We start from the raw sequence: 21,291 nt of genomic DNA on the forward strand, positions 1-21,291 counted from the left end.
ATAAAGCCGCTAGAAACTGAAGTGTGTCCGCGTCTTTCCTGTCCTGCGGCTTCCAGGACACGGGCCCTGCCCCACCGCGGCTCCAGTCCCTCCGGGGCGGGGCCGGAAGCGGCCGTGCGGCGGCCGACCCCGGCACCCGTCGGGAAGGAAGCCTCGCCCTTGGCGCCAGTTCCGCCTTTGGATCCGCCAATGGTGAGCTGACCCGCGGGCCCGGGGCCCAGTCCCCATGGCAGCCGGGCGCGCCCGGCCTCTTATTGGTTACGTCTGTCGGAGCGCTGCGTTTCAGCGCTCCGACGTCGGCGTCCGTGCCACGTAAACGGCAGCCGATTGGCCGGCCCGGGCCTACGTCACCGCCCGCCTAGGTCCGGCCTGACTTCGGCGCCAGCCGCCCTCCGTCTCTCGTCGCGACCTGCTGTGTGCTGCCCCTGGCCGGCGTCGGAGTGGACTGGGCGGCCAAGGCAGACTCAGAGTGGGTCAGTCTGGCAGGCGAAGGGCGTGGGGCCGGGCATGGCGGCGGGAGTGTGTGGCAGGGCTCCGCCGGGCGGGCCGGGCCGCGGAGCCCGGGATTCACTCTCCGGCCGCCCGCAGGCGCGATGAAGGCACTGATCTTGGTGGGCGGCTATGGGACGCGTCTGCGGCCACTGACGCTGAGCATCCCGAAGCCACTGGTGGATTTCTGCAATAAGCCCATTTTGCTGCACCAAGTGGAGGCGCTGGCCGCGGTAAGACCCCGAGGGGTCGGTGTTGTGGTGGGACCTGGCAGGAAGAGGGACGGCTAGAACTTGGGTGTCGCGGACGCCGGTACCTTCCGGCTGAGCCCTTCTGTCGGCGGGCGCTGTTTTGTCCAACAGGCAGGCGTGGACCACGTGATTCTGGCCGTGAGCTACATGTCTCAGGTGCTGGAGAAGGAAATGAAGGCGCAGGAGCAGAGGGTGAGCCTCGGACTTTTGACCTTTCTGTTTGCTCCCCGCGCAACTACCCACCTTGGTGGGAGGAACCTGACAGGCGGCTTCTCCCTTCCAGCTGGGAATCCGAATCTCCATGTCCCATGAAGAAGAGCCTCTGGGGACAGGTCAGTAAAGGTCCCTTGGGGAGGGTTTAGGGCCTGGGAAGGGGTAAGACCCAGCCCGGCTGGGGTCTCCTGAGCCTCTGAGCTCAAACCCTCCCCACCTGCCTCCAGGAAGATGGTGATCGGGTATTTCTCTTCTAGCTGGGCCCCTGGCACTTGCCCGTGACCTGCTCTCTGAGACTGCAGACCCTTTCTTCGTCCTCAACAGTGACGTGATCTGTGATTTCCCCTTCCAAGCCATGGTGCAGTTCCACCGGCACCACGGCCAGGAGGGCTCCATCCTGGTAAGGGACCAGGTCTTTCTTCTCTGACACTCCTGTGCCCCATGCCCAGCCTTTCCCACTGCCCAGCCTTTAACTGTCCCATTGGGTCATGGGTGCAAAGCTGTACAGTATGTGTCTTTAAGCATTGGGGCACAGCCCCCCAGACTGGGCCTGAGGTCCTCCTCCGCTCAGGTGACCAAAGTGGAGGAACCCTCGAAGTATGGTGTGGTGGTATGTGAGGCTGACACGGGCCGCATTCACCGGTTTGTGGAAAAGCCACAGGTGTTTGTGTCCAACAAGATCAACGCAGGAATGTACATCCTGAGCCCCGCGGTGCTGCGGCGCATCCAGGTGTGTAGAAGCGAGCTGCGGGGTGGGCTCGGGTAGCCTCCCCACCCACGACCCTGCTCACAAGCTGCCCACTCCCACAGCTGCAGCCTACATCCATTGAGAAGGAGATCTTCCCTGTCATGGCCAAGGAAGGGCAGCTATATGCCATGGAGCTGCAGGGTGAGGCAGGGAGGCCACAGGGTAGGGGTGTGGTGTGGCCGGGCTGAGCCCCCTGATGCATTTCCTCCCAACAGGCTTCTGGATGGATATAGGGCAGCCCAAGGATTTCCTCACCGGCATGTGTCTCTTCCTACAGTCCCTACGACAGAAGCAGCCTGAGCAACTGTACTCAGGTCCTGGCATTGTGGGCAACGTGCTGGTGGTGAGCACCCTGCCCAGCCCATCCTCCGAGCCCCTTTTCAGGCTTGGGAGAGGAGAGGATTGCCTCACTTGTGTTCTCCCCATGGTCCTTAGGACCCGAGTGCCCGCATCGGCCGCAACTGTAGCATTGGCCCCAATGTGAGCCTGGGCCCCGGTGTGGTGGTGGAAGATGGTGTGTGCATCCGGCGGTGCACGGTGCTGCGGGGTGCCCGCATCCGCTCCCACTCCTGGCTCGAGTCCTGCATTGTGGGCTGGCGCTGCCGCGTGGGCCAGTGGGTAAGCCTGGGGGCTGGGCCAGGTGGGGGAGGGGCAGGGAAGGCGTTTTGCCCCGCTGACCAGGCATGCCCCCTCCCCCCCCCCCCCGAGGTGCGCATGGAGAACGTGACTGTGCTGGGTGAAGACGTCATCGTTAACGACGAGCTCTACCTCAATGGGGCCAGCGTGCTGCCCCACAAATCTATCGGCGAGTCGGTGCCAGAACCTCGCATCATCATGTGAGGGGATGCCGGGGGCTGGCTGAGTCCCCATTTCCCCGTTGGCAGGGGGCACCCTGGCCTGACACATCCGAAGGCCCTGGACTCACTGTTTATCTGGGAGGATCGGACAAGGCTGAAGGGTTGGGACACCTGCCCTCTCCTGTGGACACAATCTGGCAGGACTCTTGCTGGGCATACCCCACAAAGCCCACTCCCTCAAGAAGGGCCGGGCCAGGGCTGTATGGAATAATAATTTAATGCTCACTGTGGCCCTGACTGAAAGTCGAGCTCAGGCACAATTAGGACACGGCTGGGCTCCTGCCAGTGAGGTTACACTCAGGCAGGGAGGTTGGACATGGCCGGGGGGGGTCATGGGAACAGGGCAAGGGGAGCTCATAAATAGGGCCCAGCCTGGGTCTGAGTTCAGGGGTGGAGGCTGCCGCTGTGTGGGCTAGGCGGCCGAGGAAGTGGTGGTACTGGCGCTCGCCGTCTTCTCCCAGTCCTCTACAGACACGATGGTGGCTTTGCAGAAAAAGCAGTCCTTGTTGTTCATCAGGTGCTGGTTGATGCAGGCTCTACAACAGGGGAGGGAAGGAGGATGAAGAGGGCCTGAGTACCCTTGCTGCTTCTGCAGCTCCCTGCACCCATGGGGCCCACTTACTTGCAGGACTTATGGCCACAGGGCTGGAACACAGCAGAGATGGGGTGAGCATAGCAGATGGGGCAGAGGTCCTCCTCACTGGTGGGCTGCAGGGAGCAGAGTGCAGGGTGGGCTGGGGATGGTCGCCCAGACAAGCAGACAAAACTCTATACCTAAACGGCGTGCACAGTTGTGCCAGCATGTGTGCAGGGGCATACACCTGGGTGCTGTGGTGCCCACTCACCAGGGAGGCAGCTGCTGCCTGGGCAGACGCAGAGGTCAGGTGTGCCAGCATCTGTTCCACCTGGGCCAGCTCCTCGGCGCTGATGTAATCTGTGTCTGGGGGTGGTAGCAGGTGTCAGACCCAATGTGGCCCTAGAACCCAGTGCCTCTTAAGCACCACAACTTGGGGATTTGCTCTTGAGACTCCGGATCTAGCCCAGCCCCAAATCCCTGACCCACCCCTGGCCCACTCACAGCTCTGCAGGGAGAAGCGCTTCCGGTCAGGGGCAGGCAGGGCAGTGCCAGGGGCAGGGGGCTCTGGCTGCCCCAGGAGATAACATATAGAGCGGAGCTGGAAGCAGGGATCAGCAAGGAGCACTGATGTGGCTCTCTCTGTCCTAGTGGGAGAATGGGGGTAAGGGTAGTCAGAAAGCAGTACCTGCTGGAGAGGCGGGAGTGGTGGGACAGTCCAGCCCACATCCCTGCTTTTCACTTCCTGTCCCCCACCTCCCATGTCTCTCATCCTAGATCCCAGTAAGAACTCATATAGCCTGGGTGCAAGTTTAAGGGGGTGACCAGCAGATAGTGAAAGCCCACCTACCCCTAATAAACACTAACTCTCCAAAGAAAACAATAAAAAACATCACTAGCAACTTAAAGGACTGCCTCCCAGGTTTCCCCTCCTACTGTTACAGGTAGATGGGCACCTGCAAAGCCACTGGCTAAGCACAGCCTGGGGCATTGGTGGCAGATTTGCGCCCCCTGTGGCGGCCACACGGGAACCTTGGTAGCAGGGAGGAGGGGCTGCCTCACCTCCTCCCAACAGGAGCCAATGGGAGGCTGAAGCCCCGCCCTCCTCCGGGAGAGTATTTAGAAGCTGACGAGAGAAGCACTCGGAGAGCTGGGGAAGCCGGACCAGGGAGTACCGTGGGGCAGCCTGGCCCCAGATCCAGACCTGGAGCCGGGGAGCAGGGGCCGTTGGTGTGCGGGGCGGAGCCCACAGCCAGCAGAAGTGGGTGAGTCCCCGTGCTGGGTCCCTCACAGAGCTGCCCCGGTCCCAGACCCAGCAGGAACCACTATGACCTGGCTGGTGCTGCTGGGTGTACTGCTGTGCCTTCCGCGCGTCGGGGTGAGCAGCCTGGGCATGGAGGGCTTTGTGCCCTCCGCGCCCCATAACTGCCCCTACAAATGTGTGTGTGCCGCCGACCTGCTGAGCTGCACGGGCCTGGGGCTGCAGGATGTGCCGGCTGCGCTGCCCACCGCTGCCACAGACATCGACCTGAGCCACAACGCCCTCCAGCGCCTGCGCCCCGGGTGGCTGACGCCCCTCGCCCGACTGCGCGCCTTGCACCTGGGCCACAACGAGCTGGATGTGCTAGGTCGCGGAGTCTTCACCAATGCCAGTGGCCTGCGGCTGCTTGACTTATCGTCTAACGAGCTGCGGGCGCTGGGACGCCACGACCTCGAAGGGCTGGGGGCGCTGGAGAGGCTGCTCCTGTTCAATAACCGGCTGGCGCACTTGGACGAGCACGCATTCCGGGGCCTGGGCGCACTCAGTGCTCTCTACCTGGGCTGCAACGAGCTCTCCTCCTTTTCTTTCCACCACCTCCACGGCCTGGGCGCCACCCACCTTCGTACGTTGGACCTCTCCTCCAACCGCCTGGGCCGCGTCCCCGCCACTGCCCTGGCCGTCCTGCCGGCCTTTCTCAAGAACGGCCTTTACTTGCACAACAACCCCCTGCCCTGCGACTGCCGCCTTTACCACCTGCTGCAGCGCTGGCGCCAGCGGGGCCTCAGCGCCGTCAGTGACTTCGCCAGGGAATACACGTGCCTGGCTTTCAAGGTGCCTGCGTCCCGTGTGCGCTTCTTTGAGCACAGCCGGGTCTTTGAGAATTGCTCAGGCGCCCTGGCTCAGGGCCTGGAGCGGCCAGAGGAGCAGCTGCACGTGCAGATGGGTCGGTCCCTGAGGCTACGCTGCAACACCAGCATCCCTGCTCTGCGCGTGGCATGGGTGTCCCCCAAGCAGGAGCTGCTGGTGGCCCCGGGGTCCCGAGACGGCAGCATCGCTGTGCTGGCGGATGGCAGCTTGGCCATCAGCAACGTGCAGCCACGGCACGAGGGACTCTTCGTGTGCCTGGCCGTGGGGCCCCATTTGCACCACAACCAGACGCATGAGTACAACGTGAGTGTGCACTCCCCGCGCCCTGAGCCTGAGGCTTTCAACACAGGCTTCACCACCCTCCTGGGCTGCGCCGTGGGCCTGGTGCTCGTGCTGCTCTATCTGTTTGCACCGCCCTGCCCTGGTTGCCGGCGCTGCTACCGCCGCACCTGCCGCTGCTGCCGCCGGTGGCGCCGGGCAGCCAGTCCCCTCCAGGACCTGAGCGCACAGTCCTCCTCGGTGCTCAGCACCACCCCGCCCGATGCACCCAGCCGCAAGGCCAGTGTCCACAAGCATGTGGTCTTTCTGGAGCCGGGCAGGAGGGGCCTCAATGGGCGTGTGCAGCTGGCCGTAGCCGAGGACTTTGATCTCTACAATCCCGTGGGCCTGCGGCTTCAGGCTGGCTCTGAGTCCGCTAGCTCCACGGGCTCTGAGGGTCTGGTGATGACCTAGGCTGCCCTGGGCTCAGAGCCAGGCCACCGACCACCCACTGCTTGCCCCGCTCCCTGCTGCCGCCTGGAAAACTGCCAGATGCTGGTGGAAGCGCTGGGCTTAGTCCTCCAGCCTCCTGTGTGGCCTCAACCTCAACTACATCAGCCCCACTAAAGGAAGGGCTGGGCTCCCCACCCTGTCACCTGCTCTGCTCTCACACAGGGCCCAAAGGCCACAGGCCCTCATCTGCTGGTGCCCAAATGTTGCACAAGGCCTGGAACTGGGGCCAACTGGAAGAGCCCTTGTGTTAGAGCCCAAGGCACACCCTTAGGGGCTGAGAAGCTACCATGCAGTCATGGCGAAGAACTGAAACATAACCATCTCCCCCTTCCCAACAGGACAGGAAGAGAGTGGGCCCATAGGGGAGGAGAAGGAACGCTCCAAAGAAGACCTAGACCCCCACCCAGAGCGAAAGGAGGAAACACGTACCAACATCCAACCTCCTTCAAGTTTCACAACTCCATGCAGTCTGGTGGGCAGGCAGAAAGCAGGCAAGGCTCTTCAAGAGAGCCCCCCCAGTGGGCCTGGCCTGAGCCCCAGCCAGAACAGCCCCTCCATCTCTGGCCAGAGACATCCACAGGCCACTCTGAGGGCAGGGCCTCTTCCCATGGGCTCACCAGACAGCAATAAGGGGCACCGAGGCCTGTCCCCCAGCTTTTCAGCAGTAAGAAGCCTGCTGAGCACGGCCAAGATGGGAGGGCTGAGCCAGAATTTGCTGTCCCTGGAGGGTAGAAGCCTCTTAAGGGCTGGCACTGGTCTCGGTGTAGTGGCTGCGGCAGTGCCCTGATCTTATATGCATCTTAACACCCACCGCAGGGAGGCAGGAAAGAGGGGTCTGGAACCCCTCCTGTGTGGGTGCTGAGCTGGGGGCTCCTACAAGCATCCAGGATCCGGCTGTCATGGAGTTCCTTAATAAAGGTGGTACATGCTCATTACCGGAACCTTTGTGAACGCAAGTAGCAGTGCGTGTCCTCAGCCCCTGATCCCAGCAGTAGTGTCCCTACACTGCACGACAGCAACCCATCCCTGCCTGAAGCATAACTGCAAGCTTGTGAGGTCCCCGAGTCTTCCACTCCAAGCCACGGCTGCTGCCACTTAGAGAGTTTGTATGCTTCACCGCCTCTGCACCCCGCTCCCCTCAGAAACCTGACACCAAGGTTCACTGTAGAGATGAAGAGACAGCAGGCCCAAGGCCCTGGCCGGCCCACTCCCATCAGCCACACCAGCTCCTGAGGGCCCAGACGCCTAACACTCACCCTGAGGCCGGGCCGTGCACCAGGAGTCGCACCAGGATGCCCGTCACAGCAACCAGAATGGGGTAATGGTCCACGCTCTCCAGGCCTGGGAAGGAAGGAGGAAGGGAAGAGCTGCCGCATGCTCCTACCACAGGAGGTCAAGGCCCGCCTGGCTAGCGCCAGCCCCCGCCCCCCTCCCCCCTCCCCATCATCCCCCCCAACAGAAGTGCAGGCTAAGGCCAGGGGTGCCAGGCCTGGGTGTCCTGATGCAGGATGGACAATCAGGCGTCACGGCTCCCAGCGGAGGAACTGAGACCTGGGATATGCTGGGTGAAGGGCACTGGATCCTCACCAGGCAGCCGCAGGGTGACCACGCGGTCAAACAGGTTCCTCTCCGCCGTCACCCGGTTCAGCACCTGGTTTAGCAGCTGTGAGGGCAGGAGTCCATTGGTGGGTGTCTGGGTGAGCTCGCCACTGGGGCATTACTAAGGGGTTCCCCCACTCCCTGCCCCAAGGGACACACCTGTGCGAGTCGCCGCAGCAGCATCTCGGAGGTAGGCCGGGCCCAGTCAAGGAATATCTCGGGCACCAGCGTGATGGTCATCTCCAAGACACGCAGCAGGCTGACTGAGAGGTCAAAGCAGGTGGCACACACTTTGAGCTGCCGGCTGTCCACAAAGTTCCGCTCTAGGCGCTCAGCGGCCTGTTGGATCTGAGCCACCGGCAGGGGCAGGTGGTGGTCAGTGGCCTGGCCAATGCCGCACATCATTCCGGCTCCACTGCAATGCCCCAGCCCCCCTGCCCCACCATGACCCACCTCCTGGATCATGCCGATGAACTCCGAGAAGGCCCAGTTGAGCTGGTTGAGGACGCTGTTGAGGAAGCTGGGTGCCACATCGGGACCCTCCCGCAGCAGCTCCGCCATGTGCTGCTGAAGCAGGGTAGAGGGGCAGGGCTCTGTGGGAGCAAGGGGAGGCAGCATCACTGCGGACTCCAGTCCAGGACTCCTGCCTGTCCTTTCTACCTCTGTCCTCACTTGCTGGGCCATTGGTGTAAGGACCAAAAGCTCCCTGAGAATTCTCAGGTCATGAAAGCGGGAGGACAGGGTCCAGCACTGTGTGGGGTCTAGATCTAAATCTGTCCATCTGCTGGGCAAGCCGCAGGCTGAAGTCTTTCCCAGCCCCGCACCATCCCTGCAGCCTAGAGCTGCCCCCCAGCCTGCCCGCAGCGAGATCTCAGCCACATGCCTTTCAGGAAGGGCTAGATGCAGACAGGGTGACTGAGACCCTCTCCTCATTCTCATCTGGGTTGACGTCCCTAAGACCTACTGTCTAAACCTTGCCATTCTCTTCTCTCCTCTCCTCTCTGCTGCCCTTGGCCTGGCCTTGGCATATGGCCGAGGTGGTGGGTGCCAAGTCTGGGATGACAGGGAGCAGTAACCAGAGCCCTTAGCCGCAGCCAGGCTGGACACCACCCCCCTAGCCCCGTGCAAATCAATAGTTCCGACAGCAACCGGACAAGTATCTGGTCCCACTGCCACTCTCCATTTGCAGCTCAGTTCCACCTGCAGGCACGACCAAAACAATGGGCAATGGACTTCACATAAGGCAATCAGCCTCCGGGGACCCCTTCACACAAAAACTCTGCCCACGAGGGCAGAAACACACCACACGGGCCAAGGACAGCCACCCTGGGGGTGAGCACAGTGTGTGGCAGGCAGACTGCAGCTGGACCACTCTAGTCCTGGCCTAGCTGAAGGTCCTCAAGTTTACAGAGCTCTGGTGGACCATGGCCCCTGGAGAGAGAGCAAAGCCTCTGCTCCCAACCAAGTGCCCCTTCCTCCTGGAAGCCCCACAGGCACCCCCCAGTCTGTGCCTCTGCCTTGAGTCAAGTATCCAAGGTCTGGCACCAGCAGATGGCAATGAAGGGGGAGAAGGATATGGTGCCGGGGCCAGGCTGGAGGTCAGGGAGCTGGTTCAGGGTCCTCACTTTGTATCAGCTGCCGGCAGCCTGGGAAGATAACTGCCTTTTCCCTGTGAACCAGCAGAGCGTTTGGGCCCGAAGGGCAGACATGGAACTGGGGAGCAGGGGGAGTAGGCTCAGTGCCCCTGGACAGAGACAAAGCCAGGAAATGGAAACTGCAGGGGCCAGAGTTGGGGCCTAGCATGAGTGCAAGAGAGAGGCTGGAAGAAGGGAGAAGAATCTAGAGGACCCAAGAGCAGGGGGCCAGGGCCCCCAGGGTAACCCAACCTGGCCACTCACTCTGGAGGCTGGGCAAGTTGGCATCCTCAGGTTTGGTTTTTAGCAGGTGCGGCAGCCGTGTGTAGCGGTACCCGAACCCACAGCCCTGCGAGGGAGGGTCCGGGGGGTCAGTGGTGGGTAGGGCAACCCTCCCCTCCACCCCACCATGGCCACCATCACTCCAGCCGGGCTTACCCTCCAGAGCCGCACCAGGATCCAGTTGGTCTGGGCCCAGGGCCGCTGCTCATAGGGAGCCAGGAGGCTCCTCACCATGGCAACACGCCTGTGAGGGCAAGGGGTGGTGGGCAAGGGGTGAGGCCAGGTGTAGTGCGGTGCGGGACAGGGCGTGTACCTCCCTGCCCTGACCCGCACTCACTGCTCCTCAGGGATCCGCTCCACAGCCCGCAGGGAGTGTGGGTAGCACACGTAGCTGGCCAGCGCCTGCATCAGCGAGTCACGGATGTCTGTTGGGACACGCCATGCCTCAGCAGGTGCCTGACATGAGCCCTGGCCCCCACACCTCAATCCCACCTGGCCGGCATTCTGAGCAGGAAACAGCCGGCCAGAGGGCTGTCCCATCCCTGCTCCCCGAGCCCTCTGCAGGGCCCCTTACCAGTGCCCACGATGCGTGTGTCCGCAAAGTGTTTGGCGAGGATGGCGGCCAGGCGGGTCAGGGTTTCTTCATAGCCTGCAGGAGGGGCAGGAGGGGCGCTTGGCTGGGAGTGGCAGCTCCGGGGTCAGGCACGACCCTGGCAGGGTGAGCGGGCTTGGGCGGTGGGCTCCAGTGCTGACTCTGGAGCCAGTCTGGGCCCGAGCTGTCATCTAGGGACTTCAGGCATGGCATTCACTGACTGTGAGGGGCCATCGCGCAGACTCACTGTGGGGGGAGGACGGTCCTGCAAGCCTGGGCTCAAGCCCATCGCGGCACACACTTGATGGCTCAGCAGTCAAAGCCCCTTGGGCACCCACAGCTCCGCCTCTGAGGACAAAGCCTGCACCTAGGCCTGGGGCGGGGCAGGGGACAGGCCTGGGGCCGACACCCCGCAGCCTGAGCCAGACATAAACCACCAAGCCCAGCCTGACCTGGTCTGCGAGAAGCCCAAGCTTTATACATGGCCTCCAGCCGAGCACCCCGCTTGCTGGGATCTGCAAACACAAGCCACATCCCAAGGCCAGTCCCAGGGCACCAGGTGTGGCCAGCTGGCTCCAGACTACAGCGACACCAATACGGAAGTGCGAGCCGGAGGGGGCCCCCACCCTGGCACTCCGTTTTGTCTCCTTCCTTCCTGGCACCAGTACCGGGGAGGAGCTGTTGGCTCTGGGCTACAGTAGCGAGTAGGGCTCATCACCAGGTGGGGCTTTTGCAAATGCTTGTCCACCACAGAGGGGAGGAGAACAGGGGCTGCCTTTCTCCTCCCTCCACGAACAAGCATGCTGAGGGGCTAGGAAGGCTCAGCACAGGGCTCGCCTCAAAGGCCTCCTTTTCTGCCCCCTCCCGGCCTGGACAGCTTTGTCACCTGGGAGCTCCTCCATGCTGTGCACGGGGCCGAAGTAATTCTTGAGGGCGCTATAGCTGTTGATGGCCACGCTCAAGTAGAACTCCGGCATGAAGGCGAAGAGAGAGCCCGTGCGGTCGCCGTGCTCGATGGTCCGCAGGCAGACGCGCAACAGCCAGTAGATATCGAGCATCTTCTCCTGAGGGAGGCAGAAGGGGTGCTGCTGGGCTGTTTGCGGAGAGGGTCACAGGGGCCACAGTTCGGGCCAGGGCCCAGGAAAGGCCTCCAAGTTCCCAAGTGGGAGCAGTGGCTCAGGAAGGGCAGTCACGTGCTTGGCAGACAAGGGTGCGCCCCGTGCTTGGAGAGGGCAACACCCCAGCCTAGACCAGAATTCTGGCTTGCAATTTTTAACAGTACAAGTTTTAGGGGCACCTGGGTGGCTCAGTCAGTTAAGCGTCCAACTCCTGCTTTCGGCTCAGGTCATGATCTCACAATCTTGAGCTCAAGCCCCAAGTCGGGCTCTAGGCGGGGGAGAAAGCAAACCACCTGCCAAAGGCCCTGTTCCCCACAGGATGGATCCCACACAGTCTATGCCCAGGAGGAGTCACCAGCCAGGCCCCAGGCCAGACCCAGACCACCCCCATGTCTTGGAGCTGGAGCATCTGGACTTGACCTCAGTTCTGATGTGCCCCCAAACCTAGCAACCCAAGGAAAAGATATAAGCAGGGGTCAGAGGGTGCATCTGAGCCAGGAGGCCTGCTGGGAGCCTACTGGCACAGAAGGCCAGAGAAGACCAAGTCTGAGGAGGGGCTGGCACCAATGCACCCAAAGGACCACTGTAACGGAGGGGGAGATGTTTCTGCAAAGGGGGTGGGGCACTTGAAAGCGACCTTGCAAAAGGTCTATTTCAGAGTGGAGTGAAGGAGGGGCCTGTGCTGGGCCAAGAGTGAAGGGAAAATGAGGAGCTAAAACACAGAGAAGGAAGGAGGGAGTGGCTTCTGTAAGCAAATGCAGAATCAGGGAAAGGCATCACAGGTTTTTCTCTTTACTAATGGGAGAAAGTAAATGAGAAGGAGGCCAGAGTGTGAGCACTGAAGATGGAGAAGCAAGCAAGCAGTTCAACATAATAAAGGGTTTTTATGAAAAGCCCACAATGAACATCACACTCACTAGTGAAAAACTAAAAGCATTTTCTTCTCCGATTAGGAACAAGACAAGGATGCCCTCTTATGCTACTTCTACTCAGCACAGTACTGGAAGTCCTGGCCAGAGCAATCAGACAACAAAAAGAAATAAAGGTATCCAAATTAGAAAGAAAGGAGTAAAAATTATCTCTATTCACAGATGACATGATCTTATACGTAGAAAACCCTCAAGAATACACACATACACACACACACACACACACACACACACACGTTAGAATAAATGAATTCAGGAAATATGCAGGGTCTGAAATCAACACACCAAAGTCAGTTGTGTTCTTTTCTTTTTTAAAAAGATTTATTTATCTGAGAAAACACGCATGCATTGGGTAGGGGCAGAGGGAGAGGGAGAGAGAATCTTAAGCAGACTCCACGCCCAGCATGGAGTGCTCCTCAGGGACACTGAGGAGCTGATACCAAGAGTCAGATGCTTAACTGACTGCCACAACCCAGGTGCCCCGCCAGCGGTGTTTCTATATGCTAGCAATGAGCAATCCAAAAAGGAAGTCAAGAAAATAATTCCTCTTACATGAGCATCAAAGAGAATGAAATCAAGGTATCACTCTAACCAAGAAGGTAGAAAGACTTGGACACTGAGAACCGTAACATGTTGCTGAAAAAAATTTTAAAGACCCGAATGGAAAAGATGACCCATGGATTGGAAGACTTGATATTGTTAAGATAACAATACCCTCCAAAGCAAACTACACACTTAATGCAACTCCCATCAAAAGCCCAATGGCATTCTTTTACAGAAATAGAAAAATCTATCCTAAAATTCATACGGAGTCTCAAAGGACTCAAACAGCCGAAACAATCTTGAAATAAAACAAAGGTGGAGATCCCCTACTTCCTGATCTCAGAACTTACTGCAAAGCTACAATAATCAAAACAGTGTGGTACTGGCATAAAAAATACCATACAGACCAATGGAATAGCCGCGAGAGCTCAGAAACAAACCCACACACATATGACCCAAGGGTTTTTGACAAGGACGCCAAAACCATTCAATGGGGAAAGGAAAGTCGTTCCAGTAAATGGTCCTAAGAGAACTGGGCAAGAATGCGAAAGAATGAAGGTGGGCCACCGCTTCACATCTTCTACAAAAATTAACTCAAAATGGATCAAAGACCCTGACTTACAAGCTAAAACTACAAAACTCTTAGAAGAAACCACGTGGGGAGCACTTCATGACCTTGGATTTAACACCGACTTTTGTCAACTGGCTGGCTGTGACAACCAGACCAAGAGGAAAAAGACAAACTGGACTTCATCAGAATGAAAACTGCAACAAAGTCACCACCTACAGAGTGACAAGGCAAGCCACAAAATGGGAGAAAATATGTGTAAATCATAATCTGATAAGGGGCCAATATCAATATATAAAAATAATTCCTATGAATCAACAACAAAAAACAAACAATCCTACTAGAAATGGGCAAATGCACTGAAACAGACATTTCTCCAAAGACATGCAAATGGCCGATAAGCCCATGACAAGGCGCTCAACATCACTGATCAACAGGGAGATGCAAATCCAAACCACAAGACACGGCTTCACATCGATTAGGATGGTTACTATCAAAAAATATAGATAGATAAGTAGATAGATATACAGACAGAGTGAGGGAGGGTGTAGCAAGTGTTGGCAAGAATGGGAAGAAACTGCTGCCTTTGTGCCCTGCTGGTGGGAATGTAAAATGGTACAATCACTGGATGGCAGTTCCTCAAGAAATTAAAAATAGAAGAACCATGTAATCCAGCAATTCTGCCTCAGGTACATATCCAAAAGAACAGAAAACAGAATCGCAAAGAGATAGTCGTCTACACCAGGAACACGGCGGCACCATTCGGAGTAGCCGGGAGGTAGAAACAAACTGATGGTGGATGACTGGGCAAACAACAGGCTACAGACAGAGCGGAAGGTAATTCAGCCTTTGGCAGGAAGGCACTCCTGCCACCTGCCACAGAAGACAGCAAGGACGTTAGGCTCAGTGAAATACACCAGCGACAAAGCCAGATGTTGTAGGACGCCACTTACACACGGTCCCGGAGCGGTCAGATTCAGAGAGACAGACAGCAGAGTGGTGGGAGCGGGGACAGAGGTGAGGAGGGGATGTGGAGGTAGCGGGGTAAGTTTCAGCCTGGGAAGATGAAGGGCTCTGGAGACTGATCGCACAACCTACTTACCATGACTGGACTATACATTTAAAATGATTACAGTAGTAAGCGACATATTCTATGTATTTTACCACAACTTTAAAAAAGGGTTAGGGGCGCCTGGGTGGCTCAGTGGGTTAAAGCCTCTGCCTTCGGCTCAGGTCATGATCCCGTCGTCCGGGGATCGAGCTCTGCTCAGCGGGGAGCCTGCTTCCCTTCCTCTCTCTCTGCCTGTCTCTCTGCCCACCTGTCATCTCTGTCTGTCAAATAAATAAATAAAAATCTTTTAAAAAACAAAATAAATAAATAAATAAAGGGTTAAGAAAGGCAAATTTTATACTATGGATAGTTTATCTTTTTTTTTAAGATTTTATTTATTTGAGAGAGAACGCAAGAGACAGAGAGTGAGCTAGCACGAGTAGGGGGAGGGGCAGAAGGCGAGGGAGAAGCAGACTCCCCACTGCACAGGTAGTCCATTTATCATAATGTATGTATTTATTTATTTTAAAGATTTTATTTATTTATTTGACAGAGAGATAGAGAAACAGCACAAGTAGGCAGAGCAGCAGGCAGGGGGAGAGGGAGAAGCAGGCTCTCCACCAAGCAGGGAGCCCAACATGGGCTTGATCCCAGGATCCTGGGATCATGACTTGAGCTGAAGGCAGTCACTTAACCGACTGAGCCACCCAGGCACCCCCCCTTTATCATAATTTTAAAAAAAGGAAAGAAGCTACAGAGATGAGAGGGCAAGGTTCCTAAGAAGATGGTGTGGGAGGAGTGGGCAAGGCTGCCTAGGCCAGTGGACAGGCATGAAATTCCCATCAGGGGAGGAGAGGAAGCTCCCGGACCATGATCACCTCTACGGGGCTGGAAGCAAGGCAGCCTAGGGCAAGGTGGGGTAGCAGGTGGAGGTGGCTGGGGTTGGAAAGGAGGCTGGGAGAAAGCAAGTGGGGATGGTGGGTAGAGGTGCGCTCAAAGGCCTTTATCACCCAGTTATGGGGGAAGGGCACACCTAAGAATGTAGATGTCCCGACATGGGCACTCTCTAGCTGAGAGAGATGCCAGGACAGTCTGCACAGGAAGCAAGTCTGGAGGGTTCGGGGCCTGAGGGTCAAAACAGGGTCACAGGGAGAGTGAACCATCTTTCAGTCTACAGCTCAAGGCTGACAGCACTGGGAGGGCAGACACTCATCCTCCTGGGTCGTGACTGAATGTCGCTAGCATCAGGATGCACCTGACACACTCCAGGCTCTGGCACAAACTACTGAATCAATGAGTGAGTGAATGACAAAGTAGGAAACAAGGTTGTAGCCTCGAAGGAGGGAGAGGAATCAGAGAGAAGCAGGTGCAGGGTGAAGGCGAGTGGGGCTCCAGGAGAGCGCCCCTCCACCCCAGAGAGGAGAAAGAGGCAGGGGAGAAGGGGGGACAGGCAGAAACAGGCTCCATTCCTCTAAGGGAGGATGTGTGAGCTGGAGGGGAAATGAGGTGCCTACAATGGCATCTGCTCTAGCTCATGGGGCAAGAGAGCTTCAGGAAGTGTGGCTTGGGGTAGGGGTGGGGGGATGAGGAGCAGGGAGGGGGCATGTGTGCGCCAGAGGCCCAGGAGGACAGGGGGCATTGAGGGGCTGGCACAACCTGGCCCGGTCTCTGACTAGGCAGTGAGCTTGGAGATGGCAGCAGCCACTGTCCAAGGCCACTTCCACTCACCTGGGAGTAGACAGTGGCATGGACCCAGGCAAGACGGCGACTCAGGTGGTCCAGCTTTTCGGAGAAAACCTTCTGACTCTTGGTCAACTCAGCAATGATGTCCTTCCTCTGCCACCCAAGGGGAAAGGAGGACAATAAGGCCACACACCCACACCCACCCTGTCTGCCCAGACACAGCCTGGTAGGGACCCACTGGTGCCCAGAGCAGGCAAAGGGGTGGGCAGACCCAGCTCTACTCTTCAATTCCTCTTCCGCCTCTGACCCCGACAAGCCTGAGCAGGCCTTGGGGAAGGGCTTTGGTCACCTGCAGAGAACATGGAAGTGAGATGCAGCTGAAGCTCCATGAGCCCCTGGCCAGGACCCCCAGGAACTATGCTAGGACCAAAGCTCCAGGAGCTCCTCTCACCCCGGCCAAGCTTGGGCTCTGCATTCAGCTGGGGTCAGGGGCCTGGCAGGGAAGCCCAGCCCAGGCACGCTTGGCCCTGCTCCCCTGGCCTGGAGAGCTCTGGCAGAGGGGCTCCAGGGCAGCGGGGGCAGCAGGCCCTGCTTCCTGCTGACTCTGCAAGTGGCCGAGGAAGCACTCAGGGTCGGATTCATAATTGATGAGGAGAGTGGGTATGCGTCAGCACTTAGTGGCGGGGGGGTGGGGGGGGGTGGAGAGCGGGGGCACCTTGGCCTGGGCTGCGACTGGTGACAGGGCTCAGGCCATGCTGTGGCCTAATACCAGCCCCTCTCCCCCTGACGTGGTATAGTCAGGGGGGCAGGGACAGCAAACCGCTGGGGCAGCCCCCAGAAGCAGGGACAGGGCCTGCCCTGAGAACGCCGAGCCTGCAAGCCACCTCTGCAAACAGCCCTCCCATCCCCAAACCCATCTGTCCAACCAGGCCTTCCTTACCCGCTTGGGGCACCGGCGGAGCTTGTCCTCTGTGTCCCTCAGAGCTATCGCATACTCATTGACGTCGTCAGACACCCCCACCATCTAGAGCATCGGACACATGTCCCAGCGTGAGCCCTAGGCAGCACACTCCTTCTTCAGAAGCAGCCTGGCCCCAGGCCTGCCAAGCTTCCGGTCTCTGGCCCCGCACAGCCCCCTCCCGCAAAACAGCTCGGGCCTAAGCACTCCCAGCAGCAGTCAGCCTCGCACACATCCATGTGCAGTCACACACAGGCACTCTGCGCTTGCGCTTGTGCGCGCGCACACACACACACACACAGGCACTCTGCACGTGCACACAGGAATCCGAAGCGCAGGAGCGCAGGACACGCTCGCAGGCCACTGGCGGGAGACCTTGCCCAGCTGCTGGTGAACACTGAGGTTGTACATCATGACGGCTCCATCCAGGACTTCCAGCAGGGAGTTCTCGGTGAGGGGCTGCTCCGGCTCCTCAGGAGGCCGCCCCAGCAGCAGGCCCTCGTTCCAGTGGCTGCCCTCAACTAGGAAGTGGGAGAAGGGCGGGGTCAGGGGCACAGACTCTTCCAGCCCTCTCCCAGGCTCGTGGCACCAAGCTGGGCCTCACAGCAGGAAAGGGAGCCCCTTCCCCCACCCTGGGCCCAAGCTTGGGCCCCGCAGGGAGAACGCATGGCTGGGGGCAGGGCAAGGGCCTGCCACTGCCAGCCTATTTCTGAAGCATTGATTTCCTCCCCCTGGAGTGCACTTCCCATGTCCTTGAGCTACTGCCAGGCCACAGGACCAGGAGGGAATGGGTGTGGGGAACCATACAGGACAGATGGCTTGTTTGGCCCTGTCCGGCACCTACTGTCTTCACGGATCCTCTGTTCGGCGCTCAGCGTGCGGACCTTCACTTTCTCCGAGGTGCTCAGAGGCCGCCGTGGGGTCATCAGGCTCACAGCCGCTGTGCTGAGGAAGCGGTTAGCTCGGCCCAGGGTTGGAGAACTGAGCCAGCTGGGCCGGGGCAGGGGCAGCACGCCCCCCATGGCCAGAGCCTGCGTGGGGCGCTGTGGAGGAGAGAGGAGGCCAGACGCCACTCAGCTCCCCGGGGACAGGGGCCCATGTAGGGCCCCATGGATTTGTGGGGCTGGGAAATAGCAGGAAGGTGTGAGCCTCCACCCACAGCAAAGAGACCTGCTTGATGAGAAGCCCCTTGCCTGCATGGAGAGGGAGGTGGCCCCGCATGACACCCCTGCCCTTAGGAAAGAGGGACAGCCCGACACCAAGCCCCCTGCCCGCCCCTACCGCGGCACCTGGGCCGCAGGTGGGGCCGGCTCCTCATCCTCGTCCAGGTCATCCATGGTGGCCGCCTGGAGCTCCAGCGGGTCAATCAGGATGTTGGCCTTGGAGGCAAGGTCATCTGGGGGAAAAAGCAGGAAGGCTCTCAGGCCAGTGGAGGGCTGAGGGGTCACAGTAGAACGGCCCAGGATGGCAAGGGTGCGCTGCGGGCTGTGTGCGCACCACTGCACCTGGCCTGCGCCTTCTACTTACTCCGCCCAGCCTTCGCTGCCTCCCAAGGCCCTTTGTCTCACAGGGCCTTGTCAGCAGGAGACATTCCCCAACACTCCCTCCAGCCCGCACGCTCTCTGGGGCCCCTGACTTTTCTGGCCCATTGCTTCCTTCCCGGCAAACATGAGATCCAGGGTTGTCTAAGCCACGACCCATCTCACTGTGCACGCAGGCCTCAGCACAGGCTTGGCCGCTCCCAGCTCTACACAGACAGCCGGCCGCGGCACCTCTGCCTGCAGCCCAGGCTGTAGTCCCCAAACATACCGGCCAAGTCAGCTCGGCCAACTTCTGCAGCACCCTTCCTGCGGCCGCCCCACCCCCACAGCCTCCAATAGGCAGCCTGGGGTCATCCTTAACTCCTGCCCTTCCCCTCCGCCTTCCCTCCACCTCCTCACTTGGCCCAGGCACTCCGTTCTCACACACAGACCCCGGACTTCACTCCCTTGCCTCAAAACCTTCCGAAGCAGCTCCAACCCCTGGAATGAGCCCACATCTGCTCTGTGGGCACAGGGCCCTCAGACTCCACCCATGCGACTTTTTCGCTCCATTTCCCCCAGGTCCCTGGCGGGTAGCTTCCTCTTGCCTTTGCGGGCTCTGTGCTCGCAGCCACTCCGTCCTTGAGAGCCAGTCAGGCACTGCTTATGAACGTTCCCCTCCCACACGTGACCTCGCCAAGATCCCACAGTCACTCCTCTGCCAGCACATGTGCCCCTATTTCATTTTCATTTTCATTACAGGATTCTCAGAATCTCCCTGGGGTGGGTGCTCTGAGGGAAGGGATGGCTGGACCCAAGACCTGAGGCCCACCAGCATCTCCCTGCTGGAGCAGGTAGAGATACGCGGGCGCCCTCTGGTGGGCACAGGAGAGCTCAGCACTCACGGCAGAGCAGGCTGAGGGCCTGCTTCCCCAAACACTACCCCCCACCCCTCCAAGCCCCAACATCCTGCCTGCTGCCCACTGCCCACAGGCCTGCACGAACCTTTGAGTGTCTTCCGAAGGTGTGAGAGGAGGCCTCCCAGGCGCTGAAGGTCGAAGTAGTCTACCTTGCCGTTATAGAAGACCTGGGGCGGGATGTAGGCCTCTACGAGAATTTGGGGGGGTGGGAAGGGTCAGCAGTGAGCCAGGCAGGTAGACCCCCTGAGAAGCCAGCCCTCTACACTGCTTAGCACAGAGGGGACCCCTGGCCTCAGCCACCCACCCGCCCAGGCACACAGCATGGCTTCAGTGCCAGTGACGGCACGAATTGGGATAAAGGGAGAATCCTGGCTATGGTCACATTCAGAGAGGGCCCTGCCCAGCCCTGTGAACATCCTGCAGTCTGGGGCAGGCACGGCTCCCACTGACCCCGAGAACCCTGTGCCACACAAACACAGCCCCCAGCACCTCAGCCTGCCCATGGCGTTCTCTACAAAGGACTGCAGAGGACTAGACCAGGCTGGGACTAAGAAGAGGAGCCCGGACCGGGAAGGGACTTGTGGGGACAGAGTGAACGTGGGCTTGGCACTCCTCCAGCGTGGGGCTCCCACTACCCTCCGGAAAAGCCACCCATCAGGAGGAGAGGACTCAATGGCAGGAAGCCTGGGGCAGCTCCACCCCACCCATGGCCAGCTCCGCACTCCACACCCTCCCCAGGAGCAGCCCCGCCCAGCCTCTCTGATGAGGCCTGGCCCCACTCACCCTCACTGAAGGAAGCACGAGGGTTCGAGGCCTTGTACTCATCCCAATAGTAGCGCAGGGCAGAGATCAACCGGTGCAAGAAGCAGACCATGTACTCAGGGGGGCAGAGCACGGGCATGTTCTGCAGGCACACAACACGCATTCATGCTGGCCCAGAGCCAGCTCACTCCTCATCCGAGGCCGGCCCCAGGACCCTGAGCAGAGCACGGAGAGCAGGGCAGCAGAGGAAGAGCAAGACGAGGCGGGGACATGGCAGGCTGAGAGGTGCCAGAAGGTTGCCGACCGGACAACACAGCCAGGGGGTCCGCGATGGGCTGGCCTACTGGACACTTACCCCCCGACCACTGGCATTCTCCTGTAGAAACTTCCGGAACTTGGTCAGGAAGATGTACCTAGAAGCTTCACCCTTTGGTGGGGGGCAGGGGGGACGAAAAAGGATGCTGTGAGCAGCTGGCCCTGGTGTGGAGGACTAGCTCAGTGCTATGCCTTAGCCTGGGCCCTGCCATGGGAACGTGAGCTGGTGCCTGCCCTCTAGGCCTCAGGGCCCAGTACCAGCACCCCTCCCTGCCAGAGACCCATGCAGGGGTCTGGGAGTCACTCACCCCGTTATCATCTTTATTGTTCAGCAGCAGCTTCAGGATCTGGACCTGCAGTTCTTCCACCACTGGGGGGTGGGGTGGGGAGGGAAACATGACACTGAGACTCCCAGGGATGAGAGCGGACAGTAGGTTTGGACTAGGGCTCCACTCCCGGGGTCCCACAAGCCCAATCTAGACACGGTCATTACCAGGGGCCCCTCAGCACACACACACGCACAAATCCTTCACCCGCCACGCAGTGCCCCAGGCAGGGGACCGACCTTCGATGCGCTTCTTGAGCCTCTGGCAGCCCCGTTCGTAGGCACGCCTCCGTACGCGCTCCTCGGCGGTCTCATCCTTCACATCCTTACTGTCTTTGCCCTGGGCAGGGGCAGGGGATGGAAGACGGCAGAGCTCACCCAGGACTTAACCGGGCCTACTTCAGACAGGAGACCCCCGGCCCCCGCCCCACAAGCCAGGCCAGGGAAGGGACCCCACACAC

General features: G+C 59.4%; 3 protein-coding genes across 6 annotated transcripts in view; 2 read left to right on the forward strand and 1 right to left on the reverse strand.

The window, feature by feature from the left end:
* The first annotated feature begins 356 nt into the window (after nt 1-356).
* Nucleotides 357-2,783, forward strand: GMPPB (GDP-mannose pyrophosphorylase B). 3 transcript variants are annotated; one of them, XM_080819292.1, is made up of 10 exons: nt 357-473; nt 589-722; nt 852-932; nt 1,024-1,072; nt 1,211-1,353; nt 1,525-1,683; nt 1,764-1,842; nt 1,917-2,044; nt 2,137-2,319; nt 2,410-2,783. In XM_080819292.1, the coding sequence occupies exons 2-10, from the start codon at nt 594-596 to the stop codon at nt 2,539-2,541; spliced, it is 1,083 nt and encodes a 360-aa protein (XP_080675418.1). In that variant the 5' UTR covers nt 357-473; nt 589-593; the 3' UTR covers nt 2,542-2,783. The 3 variants fall into 3 exon arrangements, with proteins under 3 accessions (XP_080675418.1, XP_080675419.1, XP_080675417.1); XM_080819293.1 differs by having other exon boundaries at nt 359-473; nt 1,609-1,683; XM_080819291.1 differs by having other exon boundaries at nt 359-473; nt 2,137-2,783.
* Nucleotides 2,758-21,291, reverse strand: part of RNF123 (ring finger protein 123) — a 28,010-nt gene continuing 9,476 nt past the window's right edge. The window contains exons 17-39 of one of the 2 annotated variants that reach the window (XM_080819187.1): nt 21,071-21,170; nt 20,814-20,875; nt 20,546-20,617; nt 20,212-20,332; nt 19,514-19,615; nt 18,278-18,384; nt 17,833-18,031; nt 17,364-17,509; nt 16,971-17,054; nt 16,076-16,183; nt 11,025-11,202; nt 10,121-10,195; nt 9,884-9,971; nt 9,703-9,790; nt 9,529-9,613; nt 8,084-8,223; nt 7,790-7,978; nt 7,619-7,694; nt 7,288-7,372; nt 3,637-3,779; nt 3,404-3,498; nt 3,181-3,266; nt 2,758-3,094 (exon numbers count right to left, since the gene is read on the reverse strand). In XM_080819187.1, the coding sequence (XP_080675313.1) occupies nt 2,971-3,094; nt 3,181-3,266; nt 3,404-3,498; nt 3,637-3,779; nt 7,288-7,372; nt 7,619-7,694; nt 7,790-7,978; nt 8,084-8,223; nt 9,529-9,613; nt 9,703-9,790; nt 9,884-9,971; nt 10,121-10,195; nt 11,025-11,202; nt 16,076-16,183; nt 16,971-17,054; nt 17,364-17,509; nt 17,833-18,031; nt 18,278-18,384; nt 19,514-19,615; nt 20,212-20,332; nt 20,546-20,617; nt 20,814-20,875; nt 21,071-21,170 (2,553 nt within the window). In that variant the 3' untranslated portion in view covers nt 2,758-2,970. Of the gene's footprint in view, nt 3,095-3,180; nt 3,267-3,403; nt 3,499-3,636; nt 3,780-7,287; nt 7,373-7,618; nt 7,695-7,789; nt 7,979-8,083; nt 8,224-9,528; nt 9,614-9,702; nt 9,791-9,883; nt 9,972-10,120; nt 10,196-11,024; nt 11,203-16,075; nt 16,184-16,970; nt 17,055-17,363; nt 17,510-17,832; nt 18,032-18,269; nt 18,385-19,513; nt 19,616-20,211; nt 20,333-20,545; nt 20,618-20,813; nt 20,876-21,070; nt 21,171-21,291 lie in introns of both variants that reach the window. The other variant, XM_080819188.1, reaches the window with a different exon arrangement.
* AMIGO3 (adhesion molecule with Ig like domain 3) lies at nt 4,039-6,964 on the forward strand. Its single transcript, XM_080819275.1, has one exon. The coding sequence runs from the start codon at nt 4,460-4,462 to the stop codon at nt 5,990-5,992; it is 1,533 nt and encodes a 510-aa protein (XP_080675401.1). The 5' UTR covers nt 4,039-4,459; the 3' UTR covers nt 5,993-6,964.

This window comes from Martes martes, assembly GCF_963455335.1.
Source record: "Martes martes genome assembly, chromosome: 1".
Taxonomy (NCBI): Eukaryota; Metazoa; Chordata; class Mammalia; order Carnivora; family Mustelidae; genus Martes; species Martes martes.

Bases quoted from the DNA above. Each gene is read 5' to 3' on its own strand.
- GMPPB (XM_080819291.1), top strand. From the start codon at position 594: ATGAAGGCACTGATCTTGGTGGGCGGCTATGGGACGCGTCTGCGGCCA. The intron at 933-1,023 runs GTGAGCCTCGGA...TCTCCCTTCCAG, and splicing joins TGAAGGCGCAGGAGCAGAGG to CTGGGAATCCGAATCTCCAT. The intron at 1,354-1,524 runs GTAAGGGACCAG...TCCTCCGCTCAG, and splicing joins GCCAGGAGGGCTCCATCCTG to GTGACCAAAGTGGAGGAACC.
- AMIGO3 (XM_080819275.1), top strand. From the start codon at position 4,460: ATGACCTGGCTGGTGCTGCTGGGTGTACTGCTGTGCCTTCCGCGCGTC.